The 21186-nt window shown below is 36.3% G+C and overlaps 1 protein-coding gene across 11 annotated transcripts in view; it reads left to right on the top strand.

Moving 5' to 3' along the window:
* TMEM144 (transmembrane protein 144) overlaps window positions 1-21186 on the top strand; it is a 67963-nt gene that overhangs the window by 19543 nt on the left and 27234 nt on the right. For all 11 annotated transcript variants that reach the window (XR_013533361.1, XR_013533360.1, XR_008480016.2 and 8 more), the window contains 6 exons: window positions 2476-2557; window positions 4986-5053; window positions 6205-6323; window positions 8657-8776; window positions 9855-9952; window positions 14828-14881. Coding sequence is in view for 6 of the 11 variants with exons in the window: in XM_002745287.6 (XP_002745333.4) it covers window positions 2476-2557; window positions 4986-5053; window positions 6205-6323; window positions 8657-8776; window positions 9855-9952; window positions 14828-14881 (541 nt within the window). In the remaining 5 variants the exon portion in view is untranslated. The remainder of the gene's footprint in view (window positions 1-2475; window positions 2558-4985; window positions 5054-6204; window positions 6324-8656; window positions 8777-9854; window positions 9953-14827; window positions 14882-21186) is intronic.

Below are 21186 nucleotides of genomic sequence, written 5' to 3'. Positions count from 1 at the left end.
ACCCTTTGATTGTTGCTGTTTCTAGTTGTCCATCTTGGTCCTGCCCATCCTATCTGTAGCTTTCAAGTATTTTCTAACATATCATTCTGTATTGTTTATTAGAAAAACACACAGGTCTATACAAAGAAGAGGATTTTTATTGTATAATTTTGAGAACAAAATGCCAATTAAGGTCTAATATTAGCCTTACAAATATATATATATGCACACACACAAATACACACATATTTACACAGATATATGTATGTATGTAAATATATATATAATATATATAAAACACACACATACACAACTCATTTAAATATACTTATATACTTAGGCTTCATGCATTCAATTTTACCAAGTGTTAAATATCTTGAGGACCCTGAGGAAGACACCAGATGTGGTTTCTACTGTAGGGGCAGAAAGGTGTGATACCTTTCTTCCTTATAAGGGTCATGGCTGACACTCCTATAAGCAAAAGACAGGTTAACAAGAAAAAAATAACAAAATTAATCAAAGTTTGGCATGACATGGAAACCTGAAGACCCAAAGACCCAAGGGAAAAAGTCTGTTTCTTTGCTTAGATTTGAAGATTTGGCAGCCGTGTAGACATGTGATTACACAAAGGGTGTGATCTAATGGTAATAGACTGAGGGGAGAAACACAGTGAAACCTGCCTGCTCAGATTCTTCCTCCTCGATATACAACAAGACCCCTCTGGAATGAGGGTCTTATGATCTAGACAAGGTAGATCAGAGAATTTCTTCATAGCCAGCTCCTACACAGAAAGTGAGGGGTGAGGGGTTGGTAGAGTCACCATTCTAGGTTTTATGACTGACTTAGTGTCCATGACACATCTTGGAGAAGAGGAATTCCAAATTCTGTGGCCTGCCTTGTGGGAGAAAGGTGAGCAGCAGCCATTAGGGTACAAGGAAGTCAGAGAGAGACTTTCCTTCTGAGGCTGCTTCTGAGGACTTCCAACATCCTATAATTCAAAGTACTCAGCACACCAAAGTGCCGTAATTTGGGGTATCAGTTTCTGAGCCCAACACTGGCTTCTATTAAATTAGAAAATCTTTAGAGAAAAAAAATTACGCGGAATTGTGACAAATGGTCTAGATCGTGTGGTAAATATTCTTAGTCTTGTGGGAATTTAAAGAGGAAGATTCAGTGAGGACTGACCCAAGGGGAAGTTGTTGATTTTAAACCACATTCAACACTGCAACTCTTCTTTAGTTCAGATAGGACAAAGAGTATGTAGGGTGTCCAGCTAGAGAAGAAAGAGAAGCAAGGGCACGTCGATGTGAAAACAACGGGCGGAGGATGAGAGAGCTTGGAGCAGGGAGTGTCAGGCACAGAAGCCCATACAGGAATTTACATTGAGACAGGGGTTGTGTGGAGCATAATGCAGAGAGCCATAAAAATCCAAAAGGGGAGCTAACTCTCATATGGAAAGGAATATGAAACTATTTATATTTTAAAGCAAGTAAGAGATTGAACAAAGAAAGTTAATTATCAGGACATTTTAATTTTTACACAAAAGATAGCATATGATAGGCACTCTTCTATACCTAGCTACCCACCCTATTTCAGCCTCATATATGCTTTGAAAGCTTCTTATTTTGTTTGAAATGTTGAACCATACAAATGTATTTTTAAAGTATTTTAAAAGGGATGTTAAGAGTATCCCAGCGTTGTTCATTTTCTCAAGTTAATTTAATCTTTTGACACATTTTAACATATTTGCATGGTTAAAAGCCAAGAATAAGTGAGACATTTGTTGCAAAGATATTGGACAGCCATAGCGTATTATGAGAGAGATGTTAAAGGGAATAAGTCAGGAGACTTACATGTATGTTTTTATCTCTTGAATATATCCTGCAGATATTTTCATATCAGAGCATAGAGATCATCCTTATTCTGTTTTTACAGCTGCATAGTATGCCATGGCATGACCGCGTAGGGCCACCTCACCTGAGTGTGAGTGTACCTGTGTTAGTGGGCCTGGACAAGGATTGGTAAGGTCAGGAGTGGACATGCCAGGGGCCTCAGTAGATCACCCCAGGTTCTCCTCGGTGGGAGTTACACACTTCTGCACTTTTTCAGCGGTATCTAAGAGTATCTGTCCCCTAGCGTTCATTGGAGGATGTTCAACTTTTGAAGTTGGTCAATATAATAGGTAAGCAATGTTATTTCAAAGTAGTTTTCATTTGTGTTTCTTTTACAATGTGATTTCAAAGTTAAGGGAAAGAGCTGATGTGGGAGGAAAGCTTATGAGTTTATTTAGCCTTTAGCCTGATGTAGTTAAGGAAAATGAGAGATCAAAGAGAGTGGGAGTTCTGGAGAAACGCCAGGACCACTGAAGGGGCAATTTGAAAGTAATCATGTATCATTAGGATCTGATTATTTCAGTTGTGTTTTTTCTTAAAAGTCAATCACCTTGATATAAACCAGTATTATGACAAATCTCTCTCAAATTTATTTTCCTTACAGTGCTTTCATATTTTTATTCATCAAAAGTGAAATACCAAATAACACGTGTTCTGTGGATACCACTCCATTAGTAACAGAGCATGTGAGTATAATATGAGAGACAACATGATTTGAAACATAAAATTAAGATAAAAGGAAAATACATAAATTTTAAAGATGAGAAAGTGGTATTTGCTCATCATGCATGGCTGTGTTACATATCTTAGCATATTTATTATGGCTAGATCTACTTAGCAATCAGTATTTCCACAGTTAAGCTTCTCAGCAAGCACGCCGCTTTATTTATTTTGATTAACAGATCTCTACTAAGAGATATATATAAGCCCATATTTTGTAATGATTTAAAGATTCCTACAATAGAGAAACCCTAAATACTTCAGAGGAATATGAAAATAACTTTAGAAAGGGGGAGGAAGGAGGTTTTGAAATTGGCCTGGGGGAGAATAGACCATAGGCAGCCCATGAAAGGTAAGTGAGGTCATAGGCGAGTAGGAACTGGACTTGCTTTGCTTCTTATTTCCTTTTTCTGTCATATCTCATTCTACCCAAAGATAAAAACACAAAACATGTTAGGAGTCACTGTTTTGACCTTGAAGAACCCACATTAGTCTAGAATAGTAAATCAGAGTTAAATAGGAGCAACTTTTAAAAGGGACCTGATACAGCACAAGTGTCAGTAGCTACATATACAAAAGTGACTTCAGGGCAAAGCCTCATTGCCATGAACCCAGGCCCTAGTCCTTCTCATCTCAAGAGTCTCTCCTGTCTGCCCGGGCCAGTGCTACCCAGCTGCCCTCTGAATCTAGCTCCCCTCACCCCCAGTGAGGTATTGCCTCTTGGCAGGGTGCTACCTCTGCCCCTTACTTCAAAATTAATCTTTTCTTTTTTCCTTCTTCCCCTATCAAAACTTTTATAAACTAAAACCTTAGTCAAATTTACTCTAAAGTTGAATAGTAATTAACTTACGTGTAAGGATAAGAGGTTTATGCATCCACAGGCATCCCTAATCAGGGAAATGTTTCAAGGAGAAGGGAGGAGTTGGCTTTGGGAAAGGGTTACCTGCCTGCTTCGGGGATCCAGACACCTCCTGCCCAACCAGCCTCCAAAACAAAGGAACAAAATAATAAAATAAACACAACTTGGTAAAAGACACACAGTAGGCTAACTGCCTGAGATTTTTCTAGGCAGTAAGTTTAAAGATCATAAACAGCATGATTGGTGGGTATGCAACCATGCATCTTGAGCTCCTTAAGATGAAAGAAAGCGTTATTGCCAAAGGAAAACTTGACTTAACACGTGACAAAGAATTCAGACTACTTTCTTGACTCTTACAAAAGCAGTAAGAGTATAACATCAAGAACATTTCAGTTGGCTGCAATCCCAGCTCTGTGGGAGGCTAAGGTGGGAGGATCACCTGAGGTCAGGAGTTCGAGACCAGCATGTCCAACATGGTGAAACCCTGTTCCTATAAAAAATATAAAAAAATTAGCTACTCAGGAGGCTGAGGCAGGAGAATCGCTGTAACCCAGGAGGTGGAGGAGGTTGCAGTGAGCCGAGATCGCGCCACTGCTCTTTAGCCTAGACAACAGGAGTGAAACTCGATTCAAAAAAAAAAAAACACTTCGGCTTAGAGACAGTATTATAATATAGCCCCCTTATCCTCAGGGGATAAGTTCCAAGATGCCCAATGAACGCCTGAAACCACAGATAGTACCAAACCCTAGATATAGTATATCTTTTATCTGATCACTAAGACAGCAACTAAGTGACTCAGGAGCAGGTAGTGTATACAACATAGATAGGCTAGACATAGGGATCATTCACATTCCAGGCCAGATGGAGAGGGATGATGCAGGTTTTCACCACGCTATGCACAAGAGTGTGCTATTGAAAACTTATGAACTATTCATTTCCAGACTTTTTCATTTAATATCTTTGGACTACTGTTGACAGTGGGTAACTGAAGCCACAAAAAGTAAAACTACAGATAAGGGAGGAATACTATAATTCCATGTAGAAATAGGAATTTGCTCATTTTTCCTGACTTAAGAATATTAGCCCAATTTTGATACATGGCTGGAAATGTTTTATTAACTACTTAATTTTTTAAAATCAGTATAAGAAATGCTTATTGATCTTAAGCATTCCACAGTAGGACAGTCTGAGATTTTCTTGGTTCTAATTTCTTTACAGATTATGCAGAACATTAAGATATGCAAATGAAACATGAGTTAATAAGTTTGATTAGTTTTTATAGGTGTATCAAAATAACCACATGTTAAATGTGACAATTTGAAATGGAGGACTCGCCACCTGCCAAGCCATCCTAAATGAAAGAGGAAAGAATTAGAAACAGTTGAGTTTAGAGATACCAGAATACATAGGTGACATGTTTATTCTATTTTAAAGCATGTTCGAAAGAGAAGAGAAAAGCACTAGAAATATTGTCAGCAGTGTGATTATCAATTGAATGCTCTTTTCGTTTTAATTTGTGCCAATGTTTTCAATAGGTGATCAACAAAACTCAGCACCCCTGTTCCTGGGTGGATAAACTTTCTACAGTACACCACCGCATAGTGTAAGGAGACGTTACTTCTTTGCTCTATTATTCTGTTTCATATTTGGTTAAAGCAAGATTACCAGCCTGAAATGATGTTCATCTGAGTTCAAGAAAAAAAAAAAGAGTAATGCAAGCTTTGAATTTTATCTCCATGGGGCGAGATTTTCTTTGTCCCCTGCTGAATTTTAAGTACAGATGCCCTTGAGCTCAACTGCTTCAAGTAGTTACTAAATTATTGCCCTTATCTCTAAATGATAAGTAGATAATAAAAGCAACCTAATTTTGCATGACACATTGTCAAGGTGGTCTTGTGAGTTTCTACAGTCTGATGTTACATATAGTACTATTTAAATTGACTAATTCAGTTTTTACATCTTGGAGCGAATTGTTTTTGTCTACAATTATTTTCTCTTTGGAGGTTTGCGTGATTTTTTTTTCTTTTTCTTTTTTCTTTCTTTCTTTTTTTTTGAGATGGAGTTTTGCTCTTGTTGCCCAGGCTGGAGTGCAATGGCTCACGCCTGTAATCCCAGCACTTTGGGAGGCTGAGGTGGGCGGATCATGAGGTCAGGAGATCAAGACTATCCTGGCTAACACAGTGGAACCCCATCTCTACTAAAAATACAAAAAATTAGCCGGGCTTGGTGGCACGCGCCTGCAGTCCCAGCCACTCGGGAGGTTGAGGCAGGAGAATCACTTGAACCCGGGAGGTGGAGGTTGCAGTGAGGCAAGATTGTGCAACTGCACTCCAGCCTGGGTGACAGAGACAGACTCCATCTCAAAAAAAAAAAAAAAAGCATTAAGCATTGTGTCAGTATATAGACATCTCAATTTAATGAGAGTGCCAAGTTTATTTATGTAGACTGTACGGTATAACTGTCGCAATATTCTCATCTATGTAATGACAACTTATAATTATAATCCATTTTAATTTCTATAAATCAAATACTTCTAAAATGAGACAGTGGAGGACTGAAGCTGTCCTCCTAGCCCTGATGCCACTTTAATACTCCAGGGGATTCCTCTGACTTCTGCCAGTCAGAGCTTGAGATAAATGAGTGCTTTTGCTTGTTTGTGATTTACATTTTAAAGCATGTTTATGATTCCATTTGTGTGTTTGTCAGAAATATTGCTTTGGGCCAAGATTAATAGTGATTTGTTTGTTTCGTAAGGGGCTGCAGTCTTGCCGTGATATCTGGAGTACTCTATGGATCTACATTTGTGCCAATCATCTATATCAAGGACCACAGCAAAAGAAACGAGAGTATATATGCAGGGGCAAGCCAATATGGTGAGAATAAAAAGTTATCTTCCCTTGTTAATATCTGTTTTTTATGAATATAAAAATAACTGTGATAATAGTAAATATTATGTGTCAATTCGATCTTTGTTTTTCTTTGTAAGTGGTGAATTAGGAAGACACTGAAGACCGAAAATAATAAAGGATTATTTGCATATGACCTTTAACATACAAATGCAACCAACTTTAGTCAGATTCACTTCAACTACTTGGATCTTAAAACATGGTTTCGGACTTGCTAGTAAGACTTGGAAATTTTTTCCAGTTAGATAATCTTTGGGAAAAATACGTACACTTCTGCTCTTTTAAAAAGGCTAAAGTGTAATACATAGTACTTTAAAATCTGGTAAAGGTCAAAGTATAGCCTATTTGGTCAGAGGATATTATTTTTCTAGCACAGAGTTGTGCACTGGAAGGCCCAAGGTAATGCTTTCTGTTAATATCTCAGTTTCCATTGATAGAATTAATCTCCTAGGAGTAAACACAATACTATATGCAACAGCATTGCACAGGTTCAAAAGGAGAGGAAAGAGTGTTTACTTTGGGGATCCTCTAATTACATTGAAATGTGTCTTATACCCAAGAATGATAAGAGAACAAGATCATTCATAAAATAAAGTTCTAAGTCAGATGGCACAGGAAATTAATGTGACCTGTATTCAGATAAAGGAGAATTTGGAGGGCAAAAGACATGAGGGAAAGACTGACAAAGAAGTTGACGTTTGAGCCCAACAGTAACAGAACGGATAGACTGAGTAGATGCCACCGTTTCCGTCCTCCTTTTTATAGTTAGCCCCATGTATATTACTCAGACCTTTTATTGGCTTCTGTCTTTTCTTAGTTAAAATTTTATACAACTACTTTTTCACGTTTTTACAAAAAGATAAAAGCTAATAAAAATAGAATAACACAGGATAAATTAAAACAGAAAGAAAAACAAGAATGGGGATATAAAAGGAACCAGAAACAAGTCTAAAAACTTTGTACTAGATTGGTGTATTTGCTAGAAAGGAGCCTAAATTTGGCTCTGAGAGTCCTTGCAGGCACAAGGGAAGTCAGATCAGTCTCATGATTCAATGAGCACAAGATAAAAACAACTAATTGTTCGGGAGCACAGATGTTCTTGGTACAGGGACATAATAAACAATGTCCTCAACAATCTCTACACAAAGAGAACAATGGCTTCTTAGGAATCTTGCTTGTGACAACTCTAAATGTAATGTCATGGGAACACTTTATTCTGGTTTATTCAAAAATAATTGGTGGGGGACATTATTTTTTATTTCATTTATTTAACAACACATATGTGGTATATGCTCTGTCCTAAGTATTTTACAAATACCCAGTTAATCATCATAGCAACTAATACCATTATTATCTTTGTTTTACAATTGAGAAAATTAATGTAAGATGATTTGCCCAAGTCCCAAATTTAGTGAGTACTGGAATGAGGATTTGTACCCAAGTGGTTCATGCTTTTAAATCACTCTATTTTCCTTTCTTTTGTGGTGGTTCATGTACAGATGTATTGCCCTTACATGATCCAGAGATAGGATTTAAGACTTAGAGCAACAGACAAACTCTCTGTCCATTAACCTTTTCTTCCTAAACAGAGCCACTCATCTTTGTCAAAATTTTAGGGGACAGAAACTTTGAGTCCAACATGGCTTTCCCAGCCAAGAACCTGTAGTGCACCCATCTGTGTGGCCACAGTACCATCTGCTTAAACAGTCAGTGGAGTTGGGATTTTGCTGAGATTGAGCCACCATCATGGGATATTAACTCCCCCATGTACTTAGGTTTATAATCAACAATTGAATAAAACCTCTCTGGATTAACTTCCTGAATAGCCTTCTGTACAGCTGTCATCTGCAACAGAGATGCTGGTCTCCAGACTGATCAATGAATCACATAAAATTTGCTCCCCTTAACTTTTTTCACCCACATCCCCACTGTAGTCAACCTGAAGATTTGCTATAATTGCTATTGTTATTAGTAAAATTAGGCCTGAATGCCTATTCTTAAAAGGGAGGTATTAACATCACGGTCACATAATTCATTGTTTCTTATTTAGCTTTACCACATTATCATAAAAACTAGCCTTTAGTTTTGATTATAGTAACTAATCTAATACTTAATGCATCCAGATTTTAAATGTATTAATTAAAATTCTATATGAATACCATGTAGAAAACTATGATGATTAAATATAATTAATGGTTTCTTTACTTTTAAGGTTAATTTTGGTGAGTTTATTTTGAAAAATCCAAATATATCTGGAAGGATTGGAATGGTGTTTGAGCGTTTTTAATCTCTATTTTCAGATTTAGACTACGTTTTTGCACACTTCAGTGGCATCTTTCTTACAAGTACTGTCTACTTTCTGGCCTACTGCATAGCCATGAAAAATGGTCCTAAACTATATCCTGAAGCAGTCCTACCAGGTAAGAATATGTACTACAGAAGATCTTCTTACTATATGAAAGTATCATCTACAACTCATTTAGCTTGAATAAGTTTCTTCTGGAAACCAAGCCATCCTCTGTGTGTGTGTGTGTGTGTGTGTGTTCATTCCCCCTAATTACATTGGCCCAATTCACCACTAAATACGAAGTGTTTTAAATCCATGAAACTGAATATGAAATGTTGGCCATTATTACAGAACCTAAAACTTAAACAATAAATCTATTAATAAGATCTTTTCCTGTGCCAAACATCTTCTGTATTGATCATCAGTCCTTAGTATTTCTTTTTCACTATCTAAGGGTTCATATATCAACAAAAATAGGAATATGCAGTAACTTGGGAAAACAGTTTCTACAAAATGTAAGAAGAGAGTGTGATGACTTCAAAAAAGACGTATGTTAAACATACATGCTTTTGGACTTAATTCATTAGGCATTGATTGTTTTTTTTTTTAATCTAATTTAGGAGTCTCTTATAATTCAGTTTGGAATATAGGTCCACAAGTAAAATTTTTTAAAGGCAAAAATAAGGCAAAAGTCAGAATCTCATTCTAAATGCCTAACAGACACCTGCTAAAGAATGTCACCATGTAGAAAATGCTAGAATACTTACCGAATGCCTAGCTAAAGTACTGTGAAAGTTTTAGCTGGTATTTTTGCTTAGATCCTACAGATTTTTTTTTTTCTCAGCAGTACCATCACTCTGATCCACTTTATTAATATTTATGGTTCACAGTATATGGTATTTGCAGAGAATGTTCATGTTCAGTTTGTCCCCTAGGCCCTCTTCACCACCCACCCTCTACCTCTTTTACTACTGTGGGTACTTTAATGCCGATAATGTGAAAGCATTTATTATTCTACCCATAGCAGCCAAGAGTAGAGAAATTACCTGGTTCTAAAATAACAATAAAACACAGCTCAAAAATCCATATTGGCCAAGAACATTAATCGGAATGCATTTATGTGTGCACCTTGGTATTCCTGTTGTAGCTAAAGTGTGAGTTCTTCAAGAGAGGATCACGGTCTGCAAATGTGCGTTGTCTTTGTATTTCAGGATTCCTCTCAGGAGTACTTTGGGCAATAGCTACCTGCTGTTGGTTCATAGCAAATCACTCTCTGAGTGCTGTGGTCAGTTTTCCTATAATCACTGCTGTAAGTAGCTGAACCATTTTTCCAAATTTTCATTTTAAAATGTCAATGCAATTTTTCTGAAGCACTCTTAGGGCATCACTAAAGACTGTAATGGAGTTTGATTTTTTAGGAGTACAATTAAATGGACTCAGATAGATAAACTGACCCTCTTGAATCTTCATGTGCTTGATCGCTAAGGAACATTTCTCATGTCATTTTGGCAGGGCTATTAATCCTTAATCGCTAATATCCTTGCAGTTTTTGTTTGATTAGTTTATCTGTTGTCATTTTAGAGACAATGAAATTTGCTATTTATAACTATTGATCTCTACCTATATAAAAGTCTATAAATATAAAAAATGATTTTATGTGTATTACCATATCAATATCATGACCATTTTGTAAGACTGAAAGTACTTCAGGCACCTCTTCCTATGGTACTTCACTCTTTTTAAGCAAAACTTTCTGAAAGTGCTAAAGCAAGGTGTTACCTCTGGGTGATACCACTCTGTACTTAATACAATTCGCTTCATCCAATTATTTAGGTGCTAATGATGGAAAACATAGATAATAGAAAAACATTTTTTTACATAGGCAAAATAAGTATTCATAAGATTATTCCCATTTTGAAGATAAGAAAACTGAGGCAATAGATAAGAACATGATCTGAAGTCTCATAGCTAAGGAAAAGCTGAAGAATTTTAAGTACGGGATTTCCAGTACACAGTGCTACTTTCTGCCATCATAATGGGAACTTATTGAGAATTTGTTTTAGGTTCACTGTGGTACTAGGACTGATATATACATGCAGGAACTGCTTTCATGTTGGGCTGTTAGGTCCGCCCTAGATATTGTAGATTGCTAACCAGCATTCAACTGCATCCCCTGCTTCCAAAATCATCATCACTAACAAACTTTATCTAAAACATGTTAGCGTTTGCATACCTGTGTAAAGCTAGAAAACTGATTTTTTAGAAACATTGTCTAGTCTATAAACCACTGATATAATTTGATATAAATTCTGGGCACCAAACAGTATATTTTGACAGTTCTACCCTGTAAAATAGTTAGCTGTCAAATACAACTAAATTCCAATAATAAAGGGCTTTTAAAAAAATTTACAGAATCCACATTTTAACATTCTTAATCCTGCTGAGGGAAAATCTAGCAAGTTATGAAGAATTTCTTTAGGTCAAAAGTCTTCATAATAGAAATGGCAAAGGACCCAAATTCTTTCCAACAAGGGATTTGTTCTTCCTCATTTCAAGGACACTTAATGTTACAAGTGACAGGCAGTGGGTATAAAGCTTTCCTGTTAAATACATAAAAGCAAATTTCCAGAGAAAAGTATACAGTATGATATGTCCCTTGGCTATAGATGCAAATGTTATTTGACAATATGAAATCCCTTAGGTAGATAAGGGGGAATAAAACTTATTAAAATATGACAAGCCACTACTTATATCAAATGTAAACTTTTATCTTTATCATATGATAGTGACTGTTTTTCTTTTACTCAAATTATATTCTTGAGCAGATGTGGGTTCTCCAAAAAGCTTTTGAGGCAATTTTTTCTAAAATACACAGATAAAATCAAGTTACACAGACAAAGAGAAATAAAACACAAATAAAAAATCAAAACAGTGGCAAAGATGAGAAAGGGAGCAAATAGTTGCTGTGATTAAACATTAAAACATTAAATTTTACTTAGTGATTTCAAAAGGATAATGCAATGGGGTAGGTAATTCTTACTATTAGCAGCATATTATTTCCTCAGAACAGACCGATTTTTTTTTTTGCATTGAATTTTTAACAGAATTTATCATCTGGGACCTCTTAAAGGGAAGATTGAAAAACAAACATTATCCTTTACAAAATTTTCTAGGAGACAGAGTTGGTTTTGCTACCATCATTTCTTGTTTAGGGTTAGAATAAAGATTGAGGACAAAATGAAAGCCTGTTACAAAGGAAATAAACCACTGAGGTAGGGGGGTGTGGGCAGAGAGAGGATCAGTGAGAATGGTCACTGTGGCTTTCGACAACCTGCCCATCAAAGAGATCGCTCTTGAAAAACTGTAATGTAAGCAGAGCCTTCTCATTCACCAGGCATAACTTTCTTACCTGGTGCATGTGGTGCTTGTTATCTGGGAAGGACAGGTATTTGGAGTTGGTGAGGGAGTAGGTCCCTATTGCTGCTAGGCCCTTGTTTGGTTTTACTGTAGTCGCTTTATCCAAGAACAACCGTATCTACACACAGAAAAGATTCAGTTCCTACCCTCAACAATCGTACATTCTTAATTAATTATATACATAATAATTAATTAAGAATGTAATTATTTTGTATATATTATATATAATAATTAATTATTTAAATAAATTTATATTAAATGTATAATATAAATAAATTATATTATATTAAATATATAATAATAATTTATTAAATAAAATTTAAAAATTTATGATAAATGATTATTATATTTTATATAATATATATTACATTCTTATCATCTTACATTCTTAATCAATTATATGTATATTATTATATTATATATAATAAATTAAGAATGTAAGATTGTATACATATGTTATATATGTAAGATTATATATATATAATTAATATATATATATTTTGGTAGGGTTAGATTTTTGAAACTTTTCGAAACTTATTTATTTTTTTTGAGATGGAGTTTCGCTCTTGTTGCCCAGACTGCAGTGCAGTGGAGCAATCTTGCCTCACTGCAACCTCCACCTCCTGGGTTCAAGCGATTCTCCTGCCACAGCCTCCTGAGTAGCTGAGATTACAGGCATGCACCACCACGGCCAGCTAATTTGTATTTTTAGTAGAGACGGGGTTTCTCCATGTTGGTCAGGGTGTTCTCAAACTCCCAACCTCAGGTAATCCGCCTACTTTGGCCTCACTGAGTGCTGGGATTACAGGCATGAGCCACCATGCTCGGCCCGATTTTTTAAACTTTTTAAATGTAAAATGTCAAACAAACCTATCACCAACCAACATTTATGAATATGGTCAATCAGTTTTATCAGAATACATTTTTAATATCCCAGCTGTGCTGTTCTTCCCAGGTATACCTATTCTCATAGTTATATATCCAGTGGTAACTAGCCTGAGTTCTTTGAAAGTAATGTCCATTTTGTTTATTGGCAAATAAAAAGCCAAAAGAAAGAAAGCCATTAAAAAGCCAAAAGAAAAAAGAAAGAAAGAAGAGAAGAGAAAAGAAAGAAAGAAAGAAAGAAAGAAAGAAAGAAAGAAAGAAAGAAGAGAAAGAAAGAGAAGAAAGAAGAAAGAAAGAAAGAAAGAAAAAGAAAGTCACCTAGTAAGGGCTGTTACCTCTGCTCCAAGTCTTCCTTGATAATTCTAAACTGAATCAGCTTATTCTCAAGATAGGTGCAAGTTCACTTTGTTTGCAAAAGCCGATTTACACCTAATTTGCATTAGTTTACAAAAGGAAAATATACAATCCAAATTACCTAAACTGTTGTATCGCCTGTTAAGATGCCCTTCCTGTGTGGCTTTCCTTGGCCTAAATCAGAGTCAGTACATACTTTGATGTATGCTTGCATTACTTTTAGCAAAGCACCCCTCTTATAACCACTACTCCTCACAATAATGCTTAGGCCATGCCTAAACTCATATTTAGAAAACAATCAGACAAGAATCTTCAAAGGTCAATCATACCTTGTGGTATTGTACCATGTTCTCTGAAGGGAAATGGATTTTCAGATTAAAAATTCTTGAGCATAACATTAGTATGGTATCCTCTGTTCTACTGTTTCCTCCCATTCTGTATAAAGTCAGTGTGGGGTTGCTTAAAAGACCCATATGCTTCTTGTTTGATTTGGATTTTGAGGCTTAGAAACTTACATCATTGATAAAAGGCAGTTCTTTGACCTATTTCTCTGGCTCTTTTGATGTTGACTTTCCAGATGATGATAAACAGAGAGGAGTATATTTTTCCGCTTCACTTACATACCAGGAGTGGAATCAAACTTTGTTGACTCAGTCTTTTAGACAGCTGGAGTAGTAGTGGGGGAGAATCATTTTGGAATCTATTTGAAACTCTTCCAGAGTTTTTTGGGGTTTGAAGAGCAATGATAAAAATGCTGATACAATACACCTTCTCTACAAAGACCACAGTTAGCCCAAATTCCAATTTTCCGCCTTCTCAGCTAAACCAAACTTGAATATCTTAAAGTTCGTAAATTGCAGAATCATTCCTTTTCTTCACCTATTGCTTCTCGTTTCCTCTGTCCTATATTATTTCATTCTTTTCTGTGTCTCCTGCCCAGAAACCCCTGTTGTTTTCCCTTACGTGTTTATTTTAATCTTCCCATAAACCTTTTTGTAGCATTCATTGGTGTTTAATGCTAGCCACACTTGGTTGCTCCGCAGTAATATCAAAGTATTTTTTTAAGCATGAGCTATTTCCACATGTACATTATTTGTTAAGCCAAAAAGAACATGCCAAAATTTCTTCAGTTATGAGATTATCTCATGCCAAAGAAAGCAGCTTGTCCACACTTTTCTTACTGATCCCGCTTCTAGTATCCTAAGGAACTAGGCCAATGGAAAAAATAAGCTATGTGATTATAAAAATAATTTATGATAAATATATTAAAGAAAAATATTATGTGGCACAAAATATTATAGCATCATCAAAATAATAAAAATGAAGACCATGAAGAAAAGAAAATGAAAAAAAGTCTTCATCTTTTACTTAGTATCACTTAATGTTTAGCTTAGTATGGAGTTAAGGTTGATATTATGGGTAGTTTTCCCTGAAAATATTTTTATAGTATCTCCTACTTACTATATTTATATAGAATCTAGTCGTGAGTAAATATCCAATTTAATTAAAGTTTATATTTTTATTTAAGGGTCCAGGATTTATAGCTGCAATGTGGGGTGTCTTCATGTTTAAGGAAATAAAGGTAAGTTCAAGAAAAGGTAAACTTAGAAAATGGGAATGGGCGGCCGGGCGCGGTGGCTCAAGCCTATAATCCCAGCACTTTGGGAGGCCGAAGCAAGTGGATCACGAGGTCAAAAGATCGAGACCATCCTGGTCAACATGGTGAAACCCCGTCTCTACTAAAAATACAAAAAATTAGCTGGACATGGTGGCGCGTGCCTGTAGTCCCAGCTATTCAGGAGGCTGAGGCAGGAGAATTGCCTGAACCCAGGAGGCGGAGGTTACCGTGGGCCGAGATCGCGCCATTGCACTCCAGCCTGGGTAACAAGAGCGAAACTCCGTCTCAAAAAAAAAAAAAAGAGAGAAAATGGGAATGGGGTAGGCCGGACACAGTGGCTCACACCTGTAATCCCAGCACTTTGGGAAGCTGAGGCAGGTGGATCATGAGATCAGGAGTTCAAGACCAGCCTGGCCAAGATAGTGAAACCCTGCCTCTACCAACCTCTACCAAAAATACAAAAAATTAGCTGGGCATGGTGGCTGGCACCTATAATCCCAGCTACTCAGGAGGCTGAGGCAGAGAATTGATTGAACCCAGAAGGCGGAGGTTACAGTGAGCCAAGCCACTGCACTCCAGCCTGGGTGACAGAGCAAGACTGCATCTCAAAAAAAAAGAAAGAAAATAGAAATGGGCCCAGGTGGGTATTTAATACTATGTTTGCATTATTTTCTGAAAACTGCCTGTGGTGCCTAGGTTCAGGGCAAACAACCTATGAAAGGATTTGACAGATAAAAGGTTCAGAATGTGATAATACCTCATTAGAAAAGAAAATCCTAGAGCTATGATTATTATAATGTAACATAGTGTCTCTCTCCACCCCCCCACCCCCGCCAGTGGAAGAATGCTGTCATTGACTTAAGTTTCCCTGAAGTGATTCTAGTTAAATAACCCAATGAAATAGGAAAGAGGGAAATCAGTTGGAAAAAGGGAAATTTGTTTAAAATATGATAGATAAACAAGATGAAATTTTTTTTATCCTACAGGTTAAAATATCCCCTGAGGTAAATGGGCTTTGGGAATAGATGTTTGTATTGGTTCCTGTGTCTCCCAAAGGCCTCCATGTCAAACCAGTAATTTTGCAGGAAAGCAGCATGGTAACAGGAGGCTATTGCCATTTCCTTTTCAAATGTAAATGATGGGAATTTAAAATTGCATTCACCAATTAGTTCTAGTGTGTGCGTGTGTGTGCGTGTGTGTGTGTGTGTGTGTGTGTGTGTGTGTGTGTTTTCTTTAAAAATCACTTTGCCAGGCATGATGGCACGCATCTATAGTCCCAGCTACTCAGAAGTCTGAGGCGGGAGCGTCACTTGAGCCCAGAAATTTGAGGCCAGCCTGGGCAATAACAACAACAACAAAAGGTGTAGTCTCAAGAACCCAACTGGGTTCAAATCCTGACTCTGTCACAAACTAGCTGTGTGACCTTGGTCAAGTTTCTTAACCTCTCTGTGCATATAGTCCTTGCCTGAAACTGGGGATAACCTACCAGGAGAGCTGTAAGAATATGAATAAAGTGCTAAGAACAGTACTAAGAATGCAAGAAATGCTCAGTTAATTTGGGGGATGAGTATCAGATAACCTAGCCCAAACTGTAGATAGAAAAATAGAACAGGTTCAGAGTAGTGGCTCACACCTGTAATCCCAGCACTTTGGGAGGCCAATGTGGGAGGATTGCTTGAGCCCAGGAGTTTGAGACCAGCCTAGGCAACATAGCGAGACCCCTATCTCTACAAAAACAATTTAAAAATTAGCCAGGTGTGGTGGTGTACAGTAGTCACAGCCACTCAGGAGGTTGAGGAGGGAGGGTTGTTGGGTTCAGGAGGTTAAGGTTATAGCAAGCCATGATCATACTACTGCACTGGAAATCCTGTCTCTCCAAAAAAAGGAAAAGAAAGAAAGAATAAGAAAACTCACAAAATCGGAGAATTTCTCCCCTTTCAGCCAGGCATGGTCACATCTACCTGTAGTCCAACTATGCAGGAGGATCGCTTGAGCCTAGGAGTTCAAGACTAGCCTGAGTAACAATTTTAATTAAAAGATTTAAAAATTTTAATCTTTTTTTAAAAATTGCTTTAGAACTTTTCCCTGTTACCTTTACTTGTAGACACAAGTAAAGTAAACTCAAGTCTTCATTTGAGGAATATATGCAAATATCCTTTTCCAATAATTTTTATTAAAGACAATATTGATCCAAAGACCCCTCCCCCCATTAAGGCATCGTAAACTTGTCGTAATATGCAGTTGTAGTAGCAGATAATTTCTGGCTCTAAGAAGATTGAGATTGCTCATATCTGAGAGCCATAAAGTGAATGACCTTCTACCTGATCTTTAAAATGAATATTTAATTTTAGATTTAAAACATCATTTCAATTATAAACAAAATATTTTGATTTTAAAATCATTATTTGATAATACAAGTAAGAGTCTCAGATTTTAAAAATATATTTGTTTCGAAAATACGTGGACTATGATCAGAATTTTAATTTTTTTTAAATACACAAGAACAACTTGAAACGTGTATAAACCTATAAGTTACTTTCATGAAGGTTTCTCATTTGTTGTAGTTGGAGTTTCTTTCTACGAAAAGTAACTCTGGGCCAAAAATATATTGTAAATCTCTGCATATATTTCATCTACCTCACAAAAGATGATTTATTTAGATTGAAGAATTGGTTATTATCTCATGTAAGATGCTGAAGCCTTAGAAAATCACAAATTAGTGATATAGTTTATTAGTCATTATAGGTATAGACACATAAACTAGGTATAAATTTATATTAAAGCATTTGAAAATTATTTTGGTCATGACTACAATAATACTGAATTGAAAATCCTTTTAACCACATATAAGAAACCTGTTTAAAGAGAGAATCCCTAACCAAAAAGCCTAGTATTCCTTTTTTTTTTATGATAGGCACTTTCTTTCTTTCTTTTTTATTGCATTTTAGGCTTTGGGGTACATGTGCAGAACATGCAAGATAGTTGCATAGGTACACACATGGCAGTGTGTTTTGCTGCCTTCCTCCCCTTCACCTATATCTGGCATTTCTCCCCAGGCTATCCCTCCCCAGCTCCCCCCGCCCCCCGCTGGCCCTCCCCTATTTCCCCCAATAAACCCCAGTGTGTAGTACTCCCCTCCCTGTATCCATGTGTTCTCATTTTTCATCACCCGCCTATGAGTGAGAATATGTGGTATTTCATTTTCTGTTTCTGTGTCAGTTTGCTGAGAATGATGTTCTCCAGATTCATCCATGTCCCTACAAACGACACAAACTCATCATTTTTTATTGCCGCGTAATATTCCATGGTGTACATGTGCCACATTTTCCCAATCCAGTCTATCATCAATGGGCATTTGGGTTGGTTCCAGGTCTTTGCTATTGTAAACAGTGCTGCAATGAACATTTGTGTGCATGTGTCCTCATAGTAGAACGATTTATAGTCCTTTGGTTATATACCCAGTAATGGGATTGCTGGGTCAAATGGAATTTCTATTTCTAAGGCCCTGAGGAATTGCCACACTGTCTTCCACATGGCTGAACTAATTTACACTCCCACCAACAGTGTAAAAGTGTTCCTATTTCTCCACATCCTCTCCAGCATCTGTTGTCTCCAGATTTTTTAATGATCGCCATTCTAACTGGCGTGAGATGGTATCTCAATGTGGTTTTGATTTGCATCTCTCTAATGACCAGTGATGATGAGCATTTTTTCATATGTTTCTTGGCCTCATGTATGTCTTCTTTTGTAAAGTGTCTGTTCATATCCTTTGCCCATTTTTGAAAAATGCCTAGTATTAATTCTTTAGAGTTCTTTATTTAAAGGGATACTGAAAAACAGTAAGGAATGTTTTGTTTTATTTTGTTTTGTTTTGTTTTGTTTTTGGTAAAGACATATTTAAAAAGATGGCTCAGACCAAATAGAAAAGTAACTTTTAAGATTAATATACTATGACCCAATAGGGTTTAATTCAGGAATGCAAGGATCATTTGTAGTATGTAAATTAATTAATCTCGTTTACTCTACCATGTGCAATAGGGAAAGGATGTGATAATACTATACTAACTTCTTAGTAAGCTAGAAATAAAAGGAAGCTTTAGTGGTACAGTATGTCTGTCAAGACAAAATAGCAATTATATACTTTAATTTCATGAAACCTTAGAGTTCTCTGTACGTTAGAAGTCAAAGATTTCTCCATACTATTATTCAATATTTTCTGTAGATCTAGCTAGTTTGGAAAGACAAGAATAAGAAATGAAGTGAATAAATATAGGAAAAGAAATGAGAAATTTTTCATTTGCAGATTACATTTTTAAAAATGTAAGCATCGTGATTTTAATTTATTGGTGACAAAAATTATAAATTAAAATGAAAATTTAAAAGAATCAGCCAAAAAATTTAAGATCCAGTAAGATCATTTAGTAAGGCTTGAGATATAAAATAAATAGAAAATCAATTGCCTTCCAATATATCACTAACAACTAGTCAAAAAGAGGAAAACAAATGCTATTAATAACCACAAAAAGTACATACATCTAAGAAAAGTATTAACAAGGAATGTGCCAGATTTTTTAAATACCGTATTTTTACTTTGCTACAAACATTTACTGGAGGGCATAGGAGACCAGAACAAACGTGGGAGGCTGGCCACATTTCTGATGGAACACCTCACCGCTGTAATTAGGCAGCTCTCTCCAATTACCTTCAGTATAGTTCCTGTAACATCACAGTGAAGCTTTTTCTAGAATTTTTGGAGTAGGTTCTAAAGTTTGGCTAATTGTTTATGTAAAAATAGACGAAAAGAAAATAAAAATAAAAGCATGACAGCACATGTACCGTATTTCTGAAATGTGCAATTTAGATCAGCTAGGCCAGTTTTCTTATAAAATAAGGATTTCTAAGCCTAAGAAAATGACTGTTTGCTCTTTTTCTATTTTAAAAAATGACTAAGATAAGATTATAAATATTAAAAGAAGAGAGAGGGCCAACCTGAAAGCCAAGGGTTGGTTGGTTGGTTGTCTTTTAAAGACAAACCTGGGGCCAGGTATGGTGGCTTAGCTGTAGTCCCAGCACTCTGGGAGGCTGAGGCAGCCAGATCACTTGAGCTCAGGAGTTCAAGACCAGATGGGGCAACATGGCAAAACCCTGTCTCTACAAAAATACGAAATTAACAGGCTCTGGTGGTGTGTGCCTGTGTAGTCCCAGCTGTTTAGGAGGCTAAGGTGGGAAGATGGCTTGAACCTGGGAAGTGGAGACTGCACTCCAGCCTGGGTGACAGAGCTAGACTCTGTCTCAAAATAACTAAGGAAATAAATAAATAATCTTATATGTCTTTCTACAAACAAAACTTAAAGGATGTCCAGTGGTACTTATTTAATACAGAGACCTAATTGCCTCTTGATAGCTGATTTAAAGAAAAAATTCAAATACTTATATCCCAATCAGTTTGGAAAAGCGTCATGAATAAACACGAAAACCTAAATCTCATACGAATAACCTGTAAAGTATTTGTGTAGAAACAAGACAAAAGCTCCTAAACTCTAAAGAAGAAAACAAAAGCAAAACGGTTATCTGCAGGACTCATAGCTATTGTCAGTTCTGTATCTTAAAGCAGTCCTTGAAGACACATATTTAGAAGTTTACAACCTACAGCTGCGAGGAATAAGGCTGAGTGCCAAGCACCTTTTGTGTGAGGACTTTAGTGATTTCACTTAGTTTTAATGCCGTCTGTGCATCAGTTGGATGTTTTCTTACTTCTGATACTTTTTGATATCTGTTACTCATTGGGAAGTTCATTGTTGATTATTACATCTTTAAGCTATATATAAATTATATTTTTACCTACACACTTTAGTCAGTATGTCTACAGCAATGCCAACACAGGCAGTTATTACCTCAACAATGAGGTAATATATCGTATTCTCAAAAAAGAATATGATAATCTATTATCTTAGTAGCTGCTGCAGAAATCCAAGTTAGAAAAACTTTCTACTTTGGGAAGAATGTTAGCGTGCTCTCTCCAAGAGTCAGCATCCACCTTTAATGAAGGAAAACTGTTGCTGTTGCCCAACTATAATCAGTCTTTTTCTCTAGGGGACTCTGCATTTTTGGCAAATTCTTAACATTGAAAGGGAAAAAAATTTTTCATTCCCTGAGAACATTATTCTTCTGTCTATGTAGGTAATAAAATATTACTTAGCAATGTATGCATGTAATTAGATTGTAGAGAGCTTGTAATTGAAGACCCATTTTTAAATTTAAGTGACTGT

The sequence above is a fragment of the Callithrix jacchus genome, chromosome 3 (genome assembly GCF_049354715.1).
Source record: "Callithrix jacchus isolate 240 chromosome 3, calJac240_pri, whole genome shotgun sequence".
In the NCBI taxonomy this organism is placed as follows: domain Eukaryota; kingdom Metazoa; phylum Chordata; class Mammalia; order Primates; family Cebidae; genus Callithrix; species Callithrix jacchus.
The sequence above is the reverse complement of the archived record's forward strand: the minus strand, read 5'-3'. Positions and strand labels throughout refer to the sequence as shown.